Consider the following 21,074-nt stretch of genomic DNA (forward strand, 5'->3'; position numbering starts at 1 on the left):
GGGGGGTCCTGTTGAAGGAATTGTCATTCACTGCCAAAATCATTCCATCCTCCTTCCTCAGTGTCTGTCCTCAGACGGCCAGCTACCCTCCTAAGAGATTGTCTACCCGCCTCTGTGACCAGCCTCTCTTTGGCAAGAGTGAGCTAGAAGGCTTTACAGTCCTAATCATTTTTCTCTGTTGAAAAAAAAAAAAAACCAAGACTCCTTTCCCTGTGGAGTGTACCCAGAGGTTGATTACCTGAGTCTGTCCTGCCTCTCCCCACCCCACCTCCCTAGTCAAACGCTGCGCCAAAGCCCATGCCATTGCCCTAGGTGGCCTGTCTTCAGTGGGCTGCCCCTCGAGGTCCCAGGCTCTCCTTCGCGGAGCCCTCACCTTCCCAGCAGGGATCAGAACCTGCACTCTATGCAAGTCCTGGGACAGCACAAAGTGGATTAGGGTTAGGGTTCCCACAAACGGAAAAATGTTATTCAAACAACTCTGTAGGTTCCGAGGAGGCCCTCCGTCTTAATTCTCAAGACCGCTCGGCCCTCGCTGCCCCGAGCGGGAGCGGTCGCCACGGCAACAGCCTCTCCCTCTCAACTGGAGCTGCACCCAGGCTTTGGCTAAAGGCTGTTAAAACGTTGGCCAGGTGCGGTGGCTCACGCCTGTAATCCCAGGGCGGATCATCTGAAGTCAGGAGTTTGAAACCATTCAGGCCAACATGGCGAAATTCCGTCTCTACTAAAAATACAAAAATTAGCCGGACATGGTGGTGCGCGCCTGTAATCCCAGCTACTCGGGAGGCTGAGGCAGGAGAATCGCTTGAACCCGGGAGGCGGGGGTTGCAGTGATCCGAGATCGCGCCACCGCACTCCAGCCTGGGCGACAGAGCGAGACTCCGTCTCAAAAAAAAAAAAAAAAAGTTAGGGTCCTTTATCCGAGGGCCGGCTCTCCTCACTCCCCGCCACAGGTAGGGGAAACCAGGCCTGAGCCGGCGGGCCCCACCGCCCAGAACCGGGAACTCGGCGGGCCACGCCCCTGCCACCCCAGCGCCCGCCGCTCGGTAACAAACACTTCCACTTCCTGAGCTCACTGTCTTCGCCCGCTGCGGGGCGCAGTGCCGAGCACAGGACCCGCCCCGCGCGTTCCCATTGGCCGGCGCCGTTCACCCGGACGACGCGCCCCGGCCCGCAGCCCCCTATTGGCCCGCTGAGGTCCCCCCCTCAGCGTGGCCCCGCCCCCGGGGTAAGGAGCTGGGGCGGGCTCTGGGACGCTCAGACGCCGCGCGGGGCGGGGATTGGTCCGAGCAGTTTTCTCGGCTCCTCGCGGCCCGCGGCTGCCGGCGGTTCCCGGGACACCTGCTCGCTTAGCCCGTCCGGCGGCTCAGGGCTTCCCCGCTGCGCTCCTGGTTCGCTGGACGGGAAGAAGGGCTGGGCTGTCCCGTCCCATCCCCATCGGAACCCCAAGTCGCGCCGCTGACCCGTTGCAGGGCGAGATGAGCGCGGACGCGGCGGCCGGGGCGCCCCTGCCCCGGCTCTGCTGCCTGGAGAAGGGTCCGAACGGCTACGGCTTCCACTTGCACGGGGAGAAGGGCAAGTTGGGCCAGTACATCCGGCTGGTGGAGCCCGGCTCGCCGGCCGAGAAGGCGGGGCTGCTGGCGGGGGACCGGCTGGTGGAGGTGAACGGCGAAAATGTGGAGAAGGAGACCCACCAGCAGGTGGTGAGCCGCATCCGCGCCGCACTCAACGCTGTACGCCTGCTGGTGGTCGACCCCGAGACGGACGAGCAGCTGCAGAAGCTTGGCGTCCAGGTCAGAGAGGAGCTGCTGCGCGCCCAGGAAACGCCGGGGCAGGCCGAGCCGCCGGCCGCCGCCGAGGCGCAGGGGGCTGGCAATGAAAATGAGCCTCGCGAGGCCGACAAGAGCCACCTGGAGCAGGTAAGCTCGGCCCGGGCCGCGCAGGCTGGAATGGAGTGGGAGGGGGATCCGGAGAGACCCAGGTGCCCCGACCGTCCAGCCCCGCGCCTGCCGTCGGTTTTCTGAAACTCGAGCTGCGAGGGGGAGACCGCTTCCGCCCGCCTACCAGGCGCTCTGGCACATCCTAGGCAGGCCTGGAGCTGCGTCCCGCGACCTCCTCTCCTTCCCAGGCTGTCCTGGGAGCCTGAGCGCCTTTGCCGCCTGCACCTCTTGTTCCCTGGCCTTTGGGAGGGCGGCGCAGGAGAACCCAGCCCCACTTCCCTCGGGTCTGCGGGTGTCTGCTCCCCTTCCTCGGAATCCCCCAATCCTGCCCGTCCCCTGGCGCCCTCTCCTCGTTCACCCCAGTCCGTAGATGGGCCAGGGAGGAAGGGCTGTCCTCCCCAGAGGTGCCAGCGTCCTCCGCCACTCCTACGTCAAAAGCTAGAGGAATAGCATTACTCCTCCTGTGCAGAGCCCCGCCGCGAGGAGGCCCTCCCCGCAGCCCGCCGGTGTGTGTCCTGAACTTCAGTCCTGCGGGACTTCATCCTCCCGAAGTCCTGTGTGACTTCTAAGGGAGAGGAAGCCCCACCATCTCAGGGCGGTGTGGGGGTTGCCTGGCGGGGAGGAGGAGCCAAGGCATCTCGGAGTGGTGGTTCTGCCACCTCAGAGGATTTACGATTCTCAGGAATGTGAGGAGTAAGCGCCTAGAGCTGTATCTGGGAGGGGAGGGGGAAGACCTTAGAAGAAGAGAAAGATGGCTAGGGGGAGGGGAAAGAGCTCCTGGAGCTCACGGCTCTGTGTGCGCCAGCGGAGCTCACGGTGAGCCGGTGGTCTTGCCCTGGCCTTGCCACGGTCACTCTGGTGCCCACACAGCCAGTAGGCCGGTTGCTTTTTGCCCATGTTTGGTGTTTGCCCATAGGATCCCAGTTTGGATCAGCTGCAGGAGGGGCAGCTGGCAAAACAGGAGTTGTGCTGAGCCTCCTGTCCCCAGAGAGTGGAGTGGTGTACTGTGTAGGGCAGGGTGTGAGCCTCCCAGGGCCCCTTCAGCTTGCACCAGCTCGCCCTGGTGGCAGTGTCTGATGGGAGTGTCCATGGGGACCAGGAGGATCCTTCTGGACAGAGAAAGGGTACAGTTTGGCATTAAGGGAGAAGGCAAAGCCCTAGAGGATCAACTGGTTTGGTGGAAGTGAGGTCACCAGAAGCCCTGTCCAGCCAGAGCTGGGTGCTGGGAATGCCAGGGCCACCAGGCTCCCACTTCCTGCCCCTGCCAACCTGGCATTGGCAAGGGGAGGGGGAAGGGACCTGAGCACCTGGAGCAAGGGGGTTGACACCAGGGAGTTGGGGCTGATGATCTCCAGTCCCAGGCAGAAATCCAGTGTGAACTTTGTGCTGAGTCCATCGATCGATTTGACATTCCTTTTTTTTTTTTTTTTGGACTTTGGAACCCACACAAATACCCACCCCCACCCCCCACAAGTTGCAGTCTTATTCAGCTCCTCCCTTTGCCCTTTTGGTTATGCTGCTGGGTGCCAGAGGGCCTGGGAGGCTAACGTGGAGGCCTGGCATAGCACACGTGCCCAAAGGCAGCAGCTTTGAGCTTCCTGGGTGAGCACAGAATCAGATTCCTGCATGTTTTGGAGGGACACCTACATTTGTGTGTACTTTGTTAGGCCAGGAGATGAGAGAAGAGCCACCAGCAAATCCTGGGGACACCATCACCAGCCAAGTCCCAGGACTTCTGAGCTTTGGTTCTCCCATCTGTGAGATGGAGGCATTGGGCGATGTGATGCCTGCCTTCTCTAGAATTGTAGAAATGACGTGAAGTACCTGAGCCTCTTATTAAATTTTTAAATGCTGAACCGCACTCCTTCATGCCCGGCGTTTGAATCCCAGATCCTTAAACTGACTCCTAGTCAACACCATTGAGTCCCTCTAGCAGAAAATCCCTGAAATCCTGTGTTGAGCATACAGATGGCCCATGCGGTTATTGCAAAAAATGTTAACAGACATTGTAAGAGTTCTTTTTTCTTTAGTAGTTCTTTCCTACTAAAGCATCAAATGGAGGTTTGCCAATTCGTTTTAGTCTGAATTTGTGTGCAAGGTGGGGCTGTTTCCTTATCTTCATTAGCCCTCCACTTACTAAGTGAGGATCTCAGTGGAAAAGTGTGGCACAGAGAGTGGTTGACTGGGTGGCCTCTGGCTGGGAAGACCAGCCATGTCCAGAACCACTCAGGGCAGAGGCTGATGGGTGCCTGTAACACTGGCCATCCCCGCTGGGATGTCTAGGCCTAAGGAGGTGGAAGTGGCTCTCCAGCTCTGCCCACCAGCTTTGCTTTGTGGATGGCCTTCCCCTCATGCCCCATGGGGACAGAGGGGCAGCAACACCCACCCTGCTGCTCCCCTGCTTAAAACCCTCCTCTCCCGATTCACCACCAGTCACAGGATGAGGCCTAAACCCTTGAGTCTGGGTTCAGAGTGCCGGCCGTGCAGAGCTGAGCCAGCTCAGCTGTACTAGCCAGGCTGTGTGGAGCCAAGTTACTTCACCTCTGTAAGCCTCCATTTCCTCTTGTGTAAGTTGTTGGGGGTGATGGCAGCTACCTCGGAATTGCACGAGGCTGTGTGTAAAGCAGGTAGCTCAGTGCCTGGCACTGAGTCCAGGCTCATCCAGCCTTTGCAGTTGGTATTGGAATGAATACATATTTCACAGTGATCATTGCACATCTATCATGGGGCAGCTAGCACTGGGCAGCTTGCTAGTTGGGCAAGTGCCACTGTGGCCAAGCCTGGCACCCAGTCAGTGCCCGATCAGTGGTCACTGTGGGTTAAGAATGATATGTTGTGGCTAGGTGTGGTGGCTCACACCTGTAATCCCAGCACTTTGGGAGGCCAAAGTGGGAGGATCGCCTGAGCCCAGGAGTTCGAGACCAGCCTGGGCAACATGACAAGATCCTGTCTCTATTAAATTTTTGTTCCTTTTTTTTTAAAAGAGTGATATGCTGTTCCATGGCCCTTCTCCATCTGTCAGCCTGTTCTCACCACTACCTCCCTACCCCCAAAACCACACCCAGGGTCTGAATTCCTCTCTAGCCTCTGAGCCTTCACACCCTGACCTTTCTGTCCCTTTCCAGGGAGCCTGTCCTTAATCCAGTAGGCAGAGTTAGCATTTCCTTTCCTTCATTTTTTTTTTGAGACAGATTCCACCCAGGCTGGAGTGGTGTCGCAACCTCGCCTCACTGCAGCCTCGACCTCCGGGGCTCAAGCAATCCTCCCACCTCATTCTCCCTAGTAGCTGGGACTACAGGCATGCACCACTACGCCCAGCTAATTTTTAAATTCTTTGTAGCGCTGGGGTTTCACCATGTTGCCCAGGCTGGTCTTGAACTTCTGGGCTCAGGTGATCTGCCCGCCTCGGCCTCCGCCTCCTCTTTGTCCTCACATCTTTTATCGCTCTGAACACACAATATTTTAATCATCTGTTTGTGACCTTTTTCTCCACTACATGGTAAGCCCAAGGGCATCAACTGTGGCCTATTTGTGTTTCTATCCCCAGCGCAGTCCTTGGCACGCGGCAGGGAGGCTCTCAAAAACAGTTTTTGAATTAATGAATGAATATATAACAACAGTCAGGGACCTTTGTCCTCATTTAGCTCATCCCGCTCCACCCAGAGATTGGAATTCCAGATAGAACCTACCAACTCCTCTTTCTTGCCTGCTAGCAGCTTCCATTTGAAAACTAGAAAGTCAAAAGTCCAGGCTTTGGGGTCAGCCAGATCAGTGTTGAATCCCAGCTCTGCCTTGTGCTGGCTCTGGGATCTGGGAGTTCATTTTTCCCTGCAACCCTCAGCCTCCACCTCTGTGAAAGGCACTGCCCCCAAGGTTACTGGGAAGATTTGGTGACATGACAGGTGTGTAAATGAAAGTGCCCAGCTTGGGGTGTTTCCTGCCAGCCCTGACCCTGATCCCAGAGGCAGAGAGTGCAGGCACCCCAGGGAGCAAGGTGGGTGGGGGGGCACAGTTAGCTGGAGGACCATCAACCTCTTTGCCAGGGCGGGCAGGCCGTTTTACACCCACCAAGTTGGAGCTCTGGTAAGGGCAGCACCGAGTTTGAGCTGCTGGGTGTTTGGATTTCAAATGGACAGGGTATGTGATTGTGTGTTTGGATCTCTTTCTTTGCTGGCAAAACAGTGTAACCCTGGTTCTTACCTTCAGGCTCCTGTTAACTCAGTCATTCTGGAGATGATTCTCTTGGAGATAGAGGGGGGCTTCCTGGCTGGATGCAGTGACTTGTGCCTGTAATCCCAGCACTTCCGGAGGCTGAGGCAGGAGGATTGCTTGAGCCCAGGAGTTTGAGACCAGCCTGGGCAGCACAGTGAGACCTCGTCTCTACCAAGGAAAAAGAGGGGCGAGGGTGAATGGGGGCTTCCTTTTCAAGGAACTCTGTATGTCTAGATGAGGTCCTTCTCCCCTTTCCCAGATGTCCCGTCTCAGTGGTCCCTGGGAAAGTGGGGTGGGGAATTAAATAAGAAACTCAGGCTGGGCACGGTGGCTCACACCCGTAATCCCAGCACTTTGGGAGGCCGAGGTGGGTGAATCAGTTGAGGTCAGGAGTTCACGATCAGCCTGACCAACATGGTAAAACCCCCTCTCTACTAAAATACAAAAATTAGCCAGGCGTGGTGACAGGCTCCTGTAGTCCCAGCTACTTGGGAGACTGAGGCAGGAGAATGGCTTGAACCTGGAAGGTGGGGGTTGCAGTGAGTTGACATCGCGCCACTGCACTCCACCCTGGGTGACAGAGTGGGACTCGTCTCCAAAAATAAGATGAAACTCAGCCGAGGTCTTGTTGGTGCTGCAGTGCTCTTTAAAAGGAGAAACCAGAGCTCTAGACTCCAATAACAAGTGTTCCTCTGCTTTCGTTGCTCTAAGATAGAGTGGCCCTACCTGGAAGGAAACTTGTAATGTGCCTTTAGGCGCTCTACCTATGACATAAATATGTTGATATGCATTTCTTTCTTTCTTTTTTTTCCCTGAAACAGAGGCTTGTTCTGTCACCCAGGCTGGAGTGCAGTGGTGCGGTCTCAGCTCACTGCAACCTCCGTCTCCCAGGTTCAAGCAATTCTCCTGCCTCAGCCTCCCATGTAGCTGGGATTACAGGCACCTGCCACCACACTGTGCTAATTTTTGTATTTTTAGTAGAGACAAGGTTTCACTACGTTGGCCAGGCTGGGTGGCACCTGCTACCACACCCTGCTAATTTTTGTATTTTTAGTAGAGACGGGGTTTCACCACGTTGGCCAGGCTGGTTTCAAACTCCTGACCTCAGATAATCCACCTGCCTTGGCCTCCCAAAGTGCTGGGATTATAGGCATGAGCCACCGCGCCCAGCCGATATGCATTTCATTGTCCCCCAGACAAATTAGCTATTGTTTTCTCCATTTTGTGGGTTGACAGTAAGTGTTCAATACGTAGTAGCTACTATTGTGTTAGCAGTGTACTAAGTACTAACCCTCCCTGTCTCATTTAATCCATATGACCACCAGTGAGGCAGATATTGGCCCCATTCTCTGCCTATGGAGGCTGAGACTTGATCAGTTAAGGTGGCCATGGTGGGTCCCAGGACTCTCAGCTAGCGACTCCTCCCACACAGCGCAGGGGTGCGCCTTGGAACCCAGCCCTCTGACTCCCATGCCTGCACAGCCATTTGGCCACACGAGTAGTCTGTGCTTGATGCCTGACTCTGCCAGGTGTTTCTGCCCATCATATTCTGAGCCACAGCTGGACTTATGTTCCACACATGGCTGGCATTATATATCTACTGGACAGTGCTACTCTGGATCTGAGCTGAAATCCTGCCTTCGCCCATCAGCCATGTGTACTTGAGCAATTGACTCCAGCTTTTTGAAGCTGAGTTTCCTTTTCTGTGAAATGATTGCAATAATACCTTCCTTGTAGGACTATAATGGCTCCTAAGAAAATACACGTAAAGAGCTCAGTGCCTAACATATAGTAGGTGTTCAGTAACCAGCACCTCCTATTTGTTACTTCAGTGTTGAGCCTCAATTTCACAAGCTCCTTGAAGGTTCTTAATAGCCCCTTGGGACAGCCCCTGGGGGTTAAATCCAGAGACTTCTGGGAGGAGGGTGAGGGATGAGGAGGGAGGCAGAAGGGAAGGCATGGGGCGGCCAGCCCTGGATGGTGTCCATCCGGGCTGCAGCCCAGGTACCAGCCTGCTCCATCCCAGGCTTGCCCAGCTCTGGGGAGACCTGAGCCAGACTCTGCCCCCTCCCGCCCCCGTGGGTCTCCATGGCTGGCACAGGAAGAAGAGGTTACTAGCCAGAAGGAGAACCTGGTTCAGACCTCTGAGTCCTGGGGGTATCTGTCAGACCAGCAGCCCTCACTTTAGTTTATGACTCCCTCCTGGTTCCCACCCTACCAGACTCCAGGGAAAGCTCTTCCCACTGAGAAATAGGAAGGAGGAGATCAAGGGCTAGGAGCATTGAGTGACCTTTTTTGCACATGGAGGCATCCAACATTCTCCTGCCGCCTGCACAGACCTGGAGGGATGTGGAGGGTGGAAGGTCCTGTAGGGTAAAATAAGGTGACATCAGGGCCACTAGGCAGGGCCAGTGACAGCCAAGCCCCCTGTACCTCACCTAGGGTAAGGAGAAGGCACCTTCTGCCTAGAGGTGTGGACACTGGCTGAGTGTCCGGAGCCCCTGGTCACTTCCCAGTGCCCCCAGGCTGCCTGTCACGCAGCACTCCAGGCAGGGCCAGCTGTCTCCATCCTGGCTTCCTTGAAGAGCCAGCACCAGAGACCCAGCCCTGTCTCCAGAATCTGGGGAACAAACTGAGCTGCCTCCCAGAGCAAACATGGCTCTTACCCCCAACATACTCTTGACACACACACCCCAGCCCCCCGAGAACAGCCAGGGCTCCCTCCTGCCCCCTTCCATATCCCCTTGTTGGGGCTGATTTTCCTGTATTGGGCATCGCGGCACTGGTCTTCTTTGCATAAACAAGAGCCCTGGGCTGGGGGAGGTGCAGTCTTGAGAGGTGGGGAACAACCTCTGTTGTTCCCCTGGACACCCAAGTGGTCTTCCTACTCCTCCAGCCCCTTACCTCTGGGGTCCTGAGCTGGCTGGCTCGAAGGGAGCGGGCTGGCTATTTCTGTAGGGCCCATCACTATGGCATCAGCCAGGGAGGGGCTGGGCCCAATGGGGCGTTGGCCTCAGGCTCCCGCAGCCTTCCCCGAAGGGAGGAAGGAGGAGCAGGGAGCGGCCCTGGGCCTGCTCCCCAGAGACGGTCACTGGGATTAGGGTATCGACTTTCCCCAGCTTTCCAGGTGACTGCTGGTGGCGCCTATTGAATTCCGTGCCCGCCATCCGCTCCCTGGACTGCGTGGGTGGAGGTGATGGGGTGGGTGGAGGTGATGGGGCGGCCACTTGGGGCGGGGTGAAGCTCCCTGGGGGAAAGGACAGATGAAGGGAGGCAGCCTGAGGGTGGAGGAGGCCCTGGGAGAAGGGTGTGGGAGCAGCTCTCCCGGCAGGGTCTTTTCTGGAAAGCCAGCCAGCATTGTGTGAAAGTGAGAGTCTCCAGCCTGTCCAACCCTGGGTCACCCCGGCTGAGCTGCGCTGCCCATCGGCTGCGTGGCCTCATGTTCCTCCTGTCGATTCTGGCTCTCTGCCAGTCTCCTCTCTGAGCAGACCCTGATTTTGTCGTGAACTTGGGTCTCCCGGGCTGTCGTCGTCACTGGAGATCCACTTTGCCCTCTGGAACTCACTGGAGCTGTGTTCCTTTTTAGGCTCCTCCTCCCACCATGCTTTGGGCCCCTCTGTAGCTGGCTCCTCCTAAACTCCTGGGGGCCACACACCACGCCCAGCATGCCTGGACGTCACTCCCATTTACCCCCTTTCCCCAGAGGCAGAACCCAACCCTGCCCCAGCTTGGGGGTGAGAGTCCAAGAGCAATGGTGGCTGAGCTCGGCCAGGTACCCCACAACTCCCCATCTTCTCCTCTCAGTGTTGGGCCTGGAGACCACAGTCCAGGCCCCACGGATCCCCAGGGGGGGCTGCCCCAAGGGACTCCCCCTGCCAGGCCCAGCCTCCACCCAGGCTGGGATGGGCTGGCTTGATGGGCTGACTCAGCAGCTGGCACTGACACCTCCTGGAGACAGCTGGGAGGCTCCTGGTGGGGGAGGGGTAAGGCCCTTGGAGAGTGGGAACCCCCTTCCCGTGTGAGGGGAGGCAGTCTCTAGGGACTTGGGAAGGAAGCTCTACAGGTGCATTGGAGCTGTCTAAATGCCGGTGGGGCCTACCTGGGGCTTCCCATCTCCTTGTCCAGCCACCCCCTCAGGTCCTAGAGCCACCACAGAGCCACGTCTAGACAGAACAGTGGAGCAGTCCCAGTGCAGAGGAAGGGAACAGAGGGCACCTGAGCCCCTCAGTCTGGGTCCCCCATTTCCCCTTGAACTGCATGACTTAGTGCTGGCAGAGCGGAGCAAGGCTCAAAGGAGGCCCTGGAGCTTTGGCACCATATGTCACTAGGCGAGGGGCACTGGGGTGAAGATCAGTGAGGGAAGCCCACAGCACAGAGACCAGGGCCAGAGGACCAGCATCCCAAAGGCAGCGAGCACAGCCCTGCCCTGCCAGCCAGGGGAGCGCCCAGAGCCACCTGCCCCCAGTCCAGCCATGCCCCTGTCCCATCACCCACGCCAGGCTTCATCCCCCAGCTCAGGCCGTAGCTCCAGCTACAAGAGGCCCTAAGCACCTGGAAGGAAGGCTGTGGTTTCTTCAGCTCCCAGCCCACCTCCAGCAGAGGCTGCAGCCTATGCCCTGGAGAGAGCCCCTGTCTGCCCTCCGCTGCCTGACTCCTGTTGGGATCTCACCTCCCAGTGAATTGCCCCATTCTGGACTTGGATCCTTAAGGAGCACCCTGCAGTGTGGTGGAAGGAGGACAGGTTCCAAGTCAGAGACCAGGGTTGGAGTTCTGGCTGTGTGATGTCAGGCAGTGGGCTCAACATCTCTGAGCCTCAGTTTCCCCATCTCAAAAACAGCTGCCAAGCCCCAGCCAGGTTGTTATGGGAAGGTTTTGGGGAGTGCAGGGACTGTGGAGGGAAGTCAGAGGAGGTTACTAGAGCTGCCCCCTGCCTGTCCTGAGATTTCACCCTCCCCACTTTCTCAGGGTGTCAGCCAGGTCCTGCAGCTCCGTCTGGCTGAAGCAGAAAGCTGCGCTTGTGCTGGTGACGGCAACTGGTCAGACTTGTTTCTGCTCACCTAGGGCCTGGGGGAGGGCCTGGCTGGGAGCTTTGTGGAGGGATTAGCTCTAGGGGAGAAGAGCCTCACTTACTCCCGGAACAAGATCCCGTAGGGCTGTGGGAGTGCCGGGGGTGAGCCTGGGGCAGGTGACAGCTGAACAGGCTGGGAGTGGGCCCTGCAGTGAGGCAGGGGATGGGCCAGGGAGAACAAGGCAAGAGGCTTCATTCAGGGTTCCTAAACCTTTGTGAGCCCCTCACTTTTTTACCACTCACTTAACCGTCTTTGTTGTTGGGGTGAGGGCCCCTCGAGCCTGGATCTGGGTATGAAGCACAGGAAGAAAGACCTGCCCAAGCCTTTAAAGGAATGCAAAGTCATCCTCTAGCCACCCCAGAGACTGAAAGGCTGGGGATTGAGTCTCCTGCAGATGGTGGCAGCCTCCTGGGGCTGGCAAGTTGGGACAGAGGCCCATACACCCTCTTGGGCACACCTTCCCACTCCTCTCGGCCCTCTCCACTCCCAGCTGGGGATTTGGGTTTCAGAGCAGCCTGGCACACACACCCCCACCCCACCAGAATCTCACTCCCAGCTTCCTGTGACTATTCATTAGTATTCACAACAATGGGAAAGTCTGGGTGTGCACAGGGATTTTTTACAGTTAGAAAGTGTTTAAGGCAATGACCTCACTGGGCCTCAGCCACCCCGGGAGGCAGATGGCAGTCAGAATGATCCATAAATGACCTGCCCCAGGTCACACAGCTCCTAAACAGGGGAGCTGGAACCTGGCTCGGAGCCTTGACTATCCACTGCTCATTGCCTGATGTGCTGAGTGATAACGCAGGGCCAGCAGGCTGGACAGCAGCCAGTGGCTCTGCACCAGGCCTGGAGGAGGGAGAGAGGGACAGGGACTCAGGCGTAGTCCTTGGGCACAGGCTTCAGCCGCCCACACCCATATTCCCTCCATCATACTGTGTGTCCAGGCCTGCAGCTTCTAAGCTGAGCTGCTTACTTTGGACCAAGCATGTTGGCAACTGTTTTCAGCTGAGTCCGAGCACTCAAAAGAAATCTGCGTGTGCCCTTTTAGTAGGTCACACCCTCCAGTCCACAGCCACACTGGGCTCCCTTTAGCCCAGCCCTGCTTTTCCCAGTCCCCTCCCCATTCAGGCTCCTCAGTTTCTGGGGTCTCTGTGCTTCCGTTGCCACCTCTGCCCTCAGGCAGCAGTGTAGGGGGAGGAGGTCCTCGAACGCCTGAGGATGGCCCCCTATCTTGTCCAGGTCTCTTGCTGTGCCGCACAATAGGTTTTTGGTTATCTGCTCCTTCTGGCTCCCTTTTGGCTGGGCCATTTAGCTTGGTGGGGGTGAGAGAGAGTTCGAGTATATGGAGGAAGGCTTTACTGTAAACACACTGACCAGCTTTCAGTAAACACCTGCCTCTTCCTCCCCTGCTGCAGAGAACAGGGTACAAAGGGGCTGGGGGTCCTCAGTCATATGCCCCAGGTCCCCAACCAGGCTGACGGGGTGCCACACTCTGCCCCCTCTCCAGGAGGGCCAGACTGAGCCACCAATGGGGAGGGATAGGGGCCCAATCAACACAGCATGCGATTCACCTTAAGACTGTCAGAAGGGACAGGCATGTGAGAGGTAACCTGGTCCCACCCCTCATTTCCCAGAAGAGGAGACTGAGGCTTGGACAGAGCAGTGTTTTACCCATGTCACCTAAGCAGTTTGCTGCGGTGCTGGGTGTCCACACAAGTCTTTTGAGTCCTGGGCCAGAACCCTCTCAAATTGCTGTGTAGGGATCTAAGCAAATTTGCATCCTCCCAAACCTTCCTTGTTTGGGGAGATGGGGCCAGGCAGAGGACAGGGAAGGCAGAACCTGGGGCATTGTGGAATAGCCATGGACTCTCCCCTGTCCCTGCAGCACAAGCTTCGGCCTCGGCTCTGTACCATGAAGAAGGGCCCCAGTGGCTATGGCTTCAACCTGCACAGCGACAAGTCCAAGCCAGGCCAGTTCATCCGGTCCGTGGACCCAGACTCCCCAGCGGAAGCTTCAGGTCTCCGGGCCCAAGATCGCATTGTGGAGGTGATGCTTCTTGCCCTCTTCCTACCTGACTGCCCCGCCCCCTGCAGATCAGCAGCACCTAGGACAACCATCATGCCTTCATGGGCTTGATTAGCCCATGGGCATAGCCAGCCTGGAGCGGCCGGATGGATGGGTGGATGGGAGGGAGGCAGGGAAGGGTGGTGGATGGATAGATGGAAGGATAGATGGACTGACTGACGGATTCCTTTCTTACCTCTACTCTCCCCTGGACTCCTCCTTGCCAAGCAGATATACTGGGCAGCCTGTGATTCACCCATCGATCAGGGAGATGTCTGGGGACATCTCCAGAGCTTCCCTGCTGCCAGGCACACAGAGGCGGGTGGCAGTAACAAAACCCCTCTCCTGAGTTAGGCTTTTATTTATTTAGAGAGAGAGAGAGAGAGAGTTTTTTTTTTTTTTTTTGAGATGGAGTCTCGCTCTGTTGCCCAGGCTGGGCTGGAGTGCAGTGGCACAATCTCAGCTCACTGCAACCTCTGCCCCCCCTGGGTTCAAGCAATTCTCCTGCCTCAACCTCCTGAGTATCTGGGATTACAGTTGGCCAGGCTGGTCTCAAACTCCTGACCTCAACTGATCCTCCCGCCTCAGCCTCCCAAAGTGCTGGGATTCCAGGCGGGAGCCACCTCATCTGGCCCCGAGTTAGGCTTTTAGACTCGCTCATTCAGTGCTCTGGCTCTGGTGTGTGCTCCTGGGAGGTGAAACGTGAACCAAATGCTCAGGCAGGTCCCAGAATCACAGTCTTAGAACCTTAGAGCTAGAGATCAGCTCTCCCAAGACTTCTCATTTTACACGTGAGAAAACCAAGGTCCAGAGAGGGAAGTCGGACAGCAAGTCCTTACCCAGACTGGGCCCCACCCCAGCCTCCCAGCTCGCTCCCATCCCATCTCTCCCAGCTGTGTTTGTTTAGTCTCGTCTGGATATTTTCGTTGGCCCTTCCCTTGTATCCTGCCTCCCCAGCTGACTGTCCATGGGAGGACCCCTGGCCTAGTTCAGGACTCTGCAGAAATGGGGGTCAGTATCCCCAAGTTGTGAACTGCAAACTGGCTGAGAAGCAAGGTGACCACCCCCGCCCCCAGCCCTCTTCCACCTCTTCTCCACCTGCCCCAGAACCAAGGCCTGTGCCCGTAACGCCTCCCCAACCCCCCCCGCAGGTGAATGGGGTCTGCATGGAGGGGAAGCAGCATGGGGACGTGGTGTCCGCCATCAGGGCTGGCGGGGACGAGACCAAGCTGCTTGTGGTGGACAGGGAAACTGACGAGTTCTTCAAGAAGTGCAAAGTGACCCCATCTCAGGAGCACCTGAATGGTAAGCCGGGTGGGGCCGCTGGCCGTCCTGGGGCTGGAGGCCCCCAAGTCAGGGATGTGAGCCAGGGCTAAGACTTTGCTGGGTCCCAGGCGAGGGGTGGGCAGCTTTCCGGCGTGGGTGCTCCCTCCTTCTCCTTCATGGGAGGCCCAGAGGTGTGGGCTGGGGGAGTGGGGGCCCAGTGTAGGGAGTGGCAGTGGGTTTCCGAGGACGGCTTGTGATGGGGTCAGCCGGCATGAGGTCGCTGAGAGAAATGGACAGATCTTCTGACTCCCGGCCAAAGCTGCAGCCCCAAAGGAGGCCTGAGCCCCCAGTCCTGTCCCCACCAGCAAACTTTCAGGGCAGTGTCGACGTGAGGAAAGGGTTAACTCCGGGGAGGCCTCCAGCCTTTGCTTGGTCAGATCAGAGTCCAGTGGTGGGGCCCAGTGCCTCCCCTCCCTCCACTCAGGTTGTCTTGGAAACTCAGCCTTGCTGGCTTTAGAGAGTAGTGGGTCCTCCTTCAAGCCCTGGGCCCCTGCCCTCCCCATCCCCCAGCATCACCCTGCCAAGCCTGGCGCCTCCCCCTGCCCAGTCCCGAGCCAAACAGGGCAGGGCTGCTGCACCAGGGCAGGGAGGGGTTAAGCAGTGCTCTGCTCCTTGGTCTGGACTTTCTCCCTGGGAAGATGGCTCCCTGGAGCGGGCAGGGGTGCTCACTGGGCCATAACGAGGGTGGAACCTCTTGGGACTTTGCAGTGGGTGGGGCCTCCTGGAGACTCAAGGTTGTATGTGTAAAAGGGGATTCACACAAAGGTCTTGCTGCAGACTCCCATCCCCAGTTGGAAGGGACAACTGGGGAGGCCCTGTCCCCTTCTGGTGCAATCCAAGGCCTGGAGGCTCCTAGAAAAGAGGATGGCCCCTGGAAGTCCCTAGCTGGCTCTGGGCATCGGAGGTGGGGTACCACCTTACCCTTATCTCCCAAGTTCATGGAAACCAGGTAACTCAGATAATCCCCTTCTCCACTGATGGGGAGACTAAGGCCCAGAGAAGCCCCAGCCTTCCTCCTAGGGATCTGATATGAGGAAGATACAGCTGGAATCTGGATTCCACTCAGCTCCTGGGATAGTCCCCTGCTTCCCCAACCCCTTCGCCCTGCAGGTAATTGGCTCCCTCAGACATTCCTGCCTCTTCTGCCTGTCTCTCGGGCTAGAGGGGCTGTAGCCTCTGGCCAAAGGACCTGAAGAGGGAGAGGCCTGGGGACAGTCTCCTCCCCGGAGTCCCTCCAGGATGGCATCCTCACCCTTTCCTTTTTTTTTTTTTTTTGAGGCAGAGTCTGGCTCTGTCGCCCAGGCTGGAGTGCGGTGGCACGATCTCAGCTCACTGCAAGCTCCGCCTCCCGGGTTCACGCCATTCTCCTGCCTCAGCCTCCCGAGTAGCTGGGACTACAGGCGCCCGCCACCGCGCCCGGCTAATTTTTTGTATTTTTGGTAGAGACGGGGTTTCACCATGGTCTCGATCTCCTGACCTTGTGATCCGCCTGCCTCGGCCTCCCAAAGTGCTGGGATTACAGGCGTGAGCCACCGCGCCCCGCCCACCCTTTCCATAGAGAGGAATGCCCCCCTGTCCGGCAGCCAGGGTTTCACTGTGACCACTGTGAGCTGATGGGGAGGGGACAGTGAGTGTCCCTGGTGTCCCAGCAACCTGTCCTTGCCCCGGGAAGGCTGTGGGTGTCAAAGGGGAGGAGAAGATGAGAGTCGGGTATCTCTGGCTGTGTCCTGGACTGGGGACAGGGAAAAGATGACCAGGAATTTTAAACTAAGAGTTCAGAAGAAGCCCGCCTACGCTGACCAGTCCCTGGAGATGGCACAGCCACCCCTGAAGCCATGTGGGACCCCTACCCTGAGTGAGCCCAGTGAAGGTGACCCCAGACCTGTCTTCTCTCCCTCTGACCCCTCCAGGTTTCCCACTGGCTTGGGGAGGGGATACCCAGGACACACCCCTTGAGCCTTCTTGTCCCCCCTCATTTCCTGGTTGGCAAATAGGAGTTGGGATTATTTTCTCTTTTTTTTTTTTTTCTTTTGTTTTGAGACAGTCTTGCTCTGTCACCCAGGCTGGAGTGCGGTGGTGCGATCTCAGCTGACTGCAACGTCTGCCTCCTAGGTTCAAGTCATTCTCCTGCCTCAGTCCCCTGAGTAGATGGGACTACAGGCGTGCGGCACCACGACCAGCAAATTTTTATATTTTTAGTAGAGACAGGGTTTCACTATATGGCCAGGATGGTCTGGATCTCTTGACCTTGTGATCCGCCCACCTCGGCCTCCCAAAGTGCTGGGATTATAGGTGTGATCCACTGTGCCTGACCTTTTTTTTTTTCTTCTTCTTCTTTCAGACACAGTCTCACTCTGTCGCCCAGGCTAGAGTGCAGTAGCACAATCTTGGCTCACTGCAACCTCTGCCTCCTGGGTTCAAGCAATTCTCCTGCCTCAGCCTCCTGAGTAGCTGGGACTACAGGCGCCCGCCACCATGCCCGGCTAATTTTTGTATTTTTAGTAGGGATGGGGTTTCACCATGTTGGCCAAGCTGGTCTCGAACTCCTGACCTCAGGTAATCCACCTGCCTCGGCCTCCCAAAGTGCTGGGATGACAGGCATGAGCCACCGAGCCCAGACTATTTTCTCTTTCAGTTGAGGCAGATACTAACTGTAGTCTGGGGTGTGGTTCCAATTTCGGTGTCATCATCATCACCTGGGAAGCATTTGGAAAATGCTGATTCCTAGGCCCACCCACTAAACCAGAATCTGTGCTGCCAAAGGTCCAGGAATCTGTACTTTAACAAGCTTCCCATGTAGGAGTTCCTAGATAGAAATTAGGCAGCCATCCTGGACTCTCATCTCTATCCGGGACAATGCATTTTTTAAACACCTTGTGACCCATCAGTGCCTCATAAGATCATTTTGGTAGATAGAGACCAGCAGGGTTTGTTTGTTTGTTTGTTTGTTTGTTTGTTTTGCCGGAGTCTTGCTGTGTTGCCCAGGTTGGAGTGTAGTGGCACGATCTTGGTTCACTGCAACCTCCACCTTCCGGGTTCAAACGATTCTCCCACCTCAGCCTCCCAAGTAGCTAGGATTACAGGCATGTGCCACCATGCCCGGCTAATTTTCTTTTTGTCTTTTTTAGTAGAGACAGGGTTTCACCATGTTGGCCAGGCTGGTCTTGAACTCCTGACCTCAAGTGATCCAGCTGCCTCGGCCTCCCAAATTGCTGGGATTACTGGTGTGAGCCACTACACCTGGCCCAGAAATTTTTTTGTTTTTTTTAATGACATGAAATTAAAAATATCAAAGAACACTGTAGTAAGGGTATTGCTTTGTGAAACTTTTGTTACACAAAATCTTTGTGTGTGCCGAGTCATCAAAATGCAAACAGGCCAGACATTTGCTCACACCTGTAATCTCAATACTTTGGGAGGCCAAGGTGGGAGGATTGCTTGAGGCTAGGAGTTTGAGACCAGCCTGCACAACATGGCAAGGCCCCATCTCTACAAAAAAAAATTTTTAATAAGTAACAAGGCAAATGTACTCATGGTGGGTGGACATCAAAAAAGTTTGAGATGTTGACCCATGGAACAAGATCTAATGATCTGCCCAACCCCAACTCCCGCCTCCTCTCCACGCTCTATTCCACCCCCATTCCGGACTCACCTCTGTTCTCTCCTTCGCCTAGGTCCCCTGCCTGAGCCCTTCACCAATGGTGAGATACAGAAGGTAAGGGCGGGTCCCCTGTTTCTCTGGATTTCAATCCTGGGGGTGCGGGAGACAGGTCAGAAGGTGCTGTGGTTGGTAGGATAGCCATCTGGCTAAGGCCAAAACCTCAGGGTCCCCAGTTCCAGCTCCTTCTTCGGCTCCAAGCTATAGAACTGCCAGAACCCTCTTGGCCTCTGCCTGGGGCCAAAGCTGTTGGGAGGGAGAGGGCTGGCTGGGCCCGTCTGCAGCCCGCCATCCTGGGTGACAAGCCCCCGCCTCCAACTCCCCACCATACAGAAGGGGCCATTCTTCCCCCCAAGAACAGAGCTTCAGTGTCTGGCCACGGGCAGCCGGGCCCCTGCTACTTCCAGTCTGGGTTGGAAGAACAAAGCCCCTCCTCCCCCCTTCCCTGGGCAGAAGGGAAAGGGGGTGAGGCTGGGGAAGAGATGGTGGGGCTGGGCGCCAGCTGAAGCCATGGAAGAACCCAGGAAGGGGCTGGGTGCCAAGCTGACGCCCCAGCCAAAGCCTTCGCTCTGGGACAGGCCGACTCGGTCAGGCCACAGAGTAGGAACTCTCTGCAGGGTCTGCTCAAAGGTTCCCCTTCCCTAGGAGCTCCTGCCAGGGTACTTGACAAGGGGGAGGGTCCTTGGACCCAGGCCTAAACCTTCTGTCACCTCATCTTTGGATCTAGAACTTTCCATCTACTTTCTTCCTTCAAGGCCGTCCTTTGCTGCTTCAGGATTAGGGTTTCAGGATTCCTGGGGTCAAATCCAGGCAAACAGTCAGGTGGACCACAGGAGATTCAGGGAGCACCACATGGGTTCCCCATGCCAAGCAGAGAGGCCCCCAGTGTCCCCACATTCCAAGAAGCCCCTCCCTGGTCACTGGCTCAAAAGGCAAGTCAGTATCTAAAAGCCACATTGGAGCAGCCCAGGGGGAGGGAGCGCTAATCCCATGATATCTGTACCCCTCCCATCCCTCCAGCCTGAGCAGAACCAGCCTGCCCTCTGATCCTCGAAGGAATGTAAAAAGGAGCCCCAGCAGGCTCAGGCAGTAGGAACCCAGGGTGGGTGGCCAGGGCATCAGCGCTACCTTGTCTCAGTCTGGGGCCCCTACTTCCCCAGGAGCTCCCTCCTGCCTCAGGACTCCCTCACCCCATCCTGTGACTACCCACGCCCCTCTTCTCTCTGCCAGGAGAACAGTCGTGAAGCCTTGGCAGAGGCAGCCTCAGAGAGCCCCAGGCCAGCCCTGGTGAGATCCGCCTCCAGTGACACCAGCGAGGAGGTAGGCCAGCCATGCAGGAGGTAGCAACTGGGTTACAGGAAGCCGATTCCCAGGCCCCACTTGTTCCTGGCACACCAGCCTGCCTTTGAGGTCACATGCTGAGCCGCATTCTGTTCTTGTGACCTGGCTTCCCTGGGCACGGCCCCAAGGGAACCACCTCACTGAGGCTGAGGACCAGGGAGCCTAATGAGGGACTGACTCCCAACTTCCTGCCCCCCCTTCTCTTTACAGCTGAATTCCCAAGACAGCCCCCCAAAACAGGACTCCACAGCGCCCTCATCTACCTCCTCCTCCGACCCCATCCTGGACTTCAACATCTCCCTGGCCATGGCCAAAGAGAGGGCCCACCAGAAGCGCAGCAGCAAACGGGCCCCGCAGATGGACTGGAGCAAGAAAAACGAACTCTTCAGCAACCTCTGAGCGCCCTGCTGCCAGCCACCCGGTGACTGGCAGGGCCGAGCCAGCCTTCCACCCCACCTTTTTCCTTCTCCCCAGTTACTCCCCTGAATCAACGTACAAATCAGCACCCACATCCCCTTTCTTGACAAATGATTTTTCTAGAGAACTATGTTCTTCCCTTACCTTAGGGAAGGTGACTGTGTTCCCGTCATCCTGCAATTAGAAAGGAGACTCTGCCTCCCTCCTCCTCACTGAGTGCCTCATCCTACCGGGTGTCCCTTTGCCACTCTGCCTGGGATATCGCTGGGACCTGCACCATGCCAGGATCGTGGGACCAGGCGAGAGGGCACCTTTCCTTCCTCCCCCGTTTCATAACTGGGTCCAGGGCTGATCATTGACTGCAGAACTGCCACTCTCAGTGGACAGGGCATCCGTTATCCCAAGAGCTGTGGCAGACACATCTTGCTTTCACTTGATTTTTGTTGTTAAGAGTGCAGTATTGCAGAGTCCAGAGGAATTTTTGTTTCCTTGATTAACATGATTTTCCTGGTTGTTGCATCCAGGGCATGGCAGTGGCCTCAGCCTTAAACTTTTGTTCCTACTCCCACCCTCAGAGAACTGGGCAGTGGGTTTGGCTACCCCTGCCCATCCCTGAGCCAGGTACCACCATTGTAAGGAAACACTTCAGAAATTCAGCTGGTTCCTCCAAACCCTCCAGCCTCCGTGTCTTCCTTGGGAGTTTTGTCCTCTGGCCTTGGACCCTTATAGGTAGAAAGTGAGAAATGGTAAGCTAGGGTGGTCTTTGGCTGGGAGGGTGGCGTACACTGGAGGGAGGGCCATCTAGGGCTCCCTGTGACCCCCAAGCCTGAGTAGCTTTAGCTAGAGAGCCTAGCTGCAGAAGTCCTGTGGGAAGGAGGATGCATGCACCCAGCCGGGTGTTCAGCTTGGTGGTCAGTGTGCCTGTGTCCCAGGCTGTAAGCACTGATGTGGGCTGGGGACCCCTTGACTAATAGGGACATTTACCAGAGGAAGTGGGAGCTCAGACATGCTCAGAGGACTCTAGGAGGTTCCTGTAATTCCAGAAG

The 21,074-nt window shown here is 56.8% G+C and overlaps 1 protein-coding gene across 1 annotated transcript; it reads left to right on the plus strand.

Moving 5' to 3' along the window:
- Positions 1-1,231: 1,231 nt before the first annotated feature.
- On the plus strand, positions 1,232-20,700 carry SLC9A3R1 (SLC9A3 regulator 1). The gene is made up of 6 exons (XM_033182075.1): positions 1,232-1,916; positions 13,107-13,268; positions 14,438-14,591; positions 18,287-18,327; positions 19,501-19,590; positions 19,822-20,700. The coding sequence occupies exons 1-6, from the start codon at positions 1,476-1,478 to the stop codon at positions 20,008-20,010; spliced, it is 1,077 nt and encodes a 358-aa protein (XP_033037966.1). The 5' UTR covers positions 1,232-1,475; the 3' UTR covers positions 20,011-20,700.
- The last annotated feature ends 374 nt before the right edge of the window (positions 20,701-21,074 follow it).

This window comes from Trachypithecus francoisi, unplaced genomic scaffold (genome assembly GCF_009764315.1).
Source record: "Trachypithecus francoisi isolate TF-2019V2 unplaced genomic scaffold, Tfra_2.0 Lachesis_group20, whole genome shotgun sequence".
NCBI lineage: Eukaryota > Metazoa > Chordata > Mammalia > Primates > Cercopithecidae > Trachypithecus > Trachypithecus francoisi.

Excerpts from the sequence above, each read along its gene's own strand:
- SLC9A3R1 (XM_033182075.1), top strand. The coding sequence starts at position 1,476 with ATGAGCGCGGACGCGGCGGCCGGGGCGCCCCTGCCCCGGCTCTGCTGC. Across the intron at positions 14,592-18,286 it reads ATCTCAGGAGCACCTGAATG|GTCCCCTGCCTGAGCCCTTC; the intron begins GTAAGCCGGGTG and ends TCCTTCGCCTAG. Across the intron at positions 19,591-19,821 it reads CCAGTGACACCAGCGAGGAG|CTGAATTCCCAAGACAGCCC; the intron begins GTAGGCCAGCCA and ends TTCTCTTTACAG.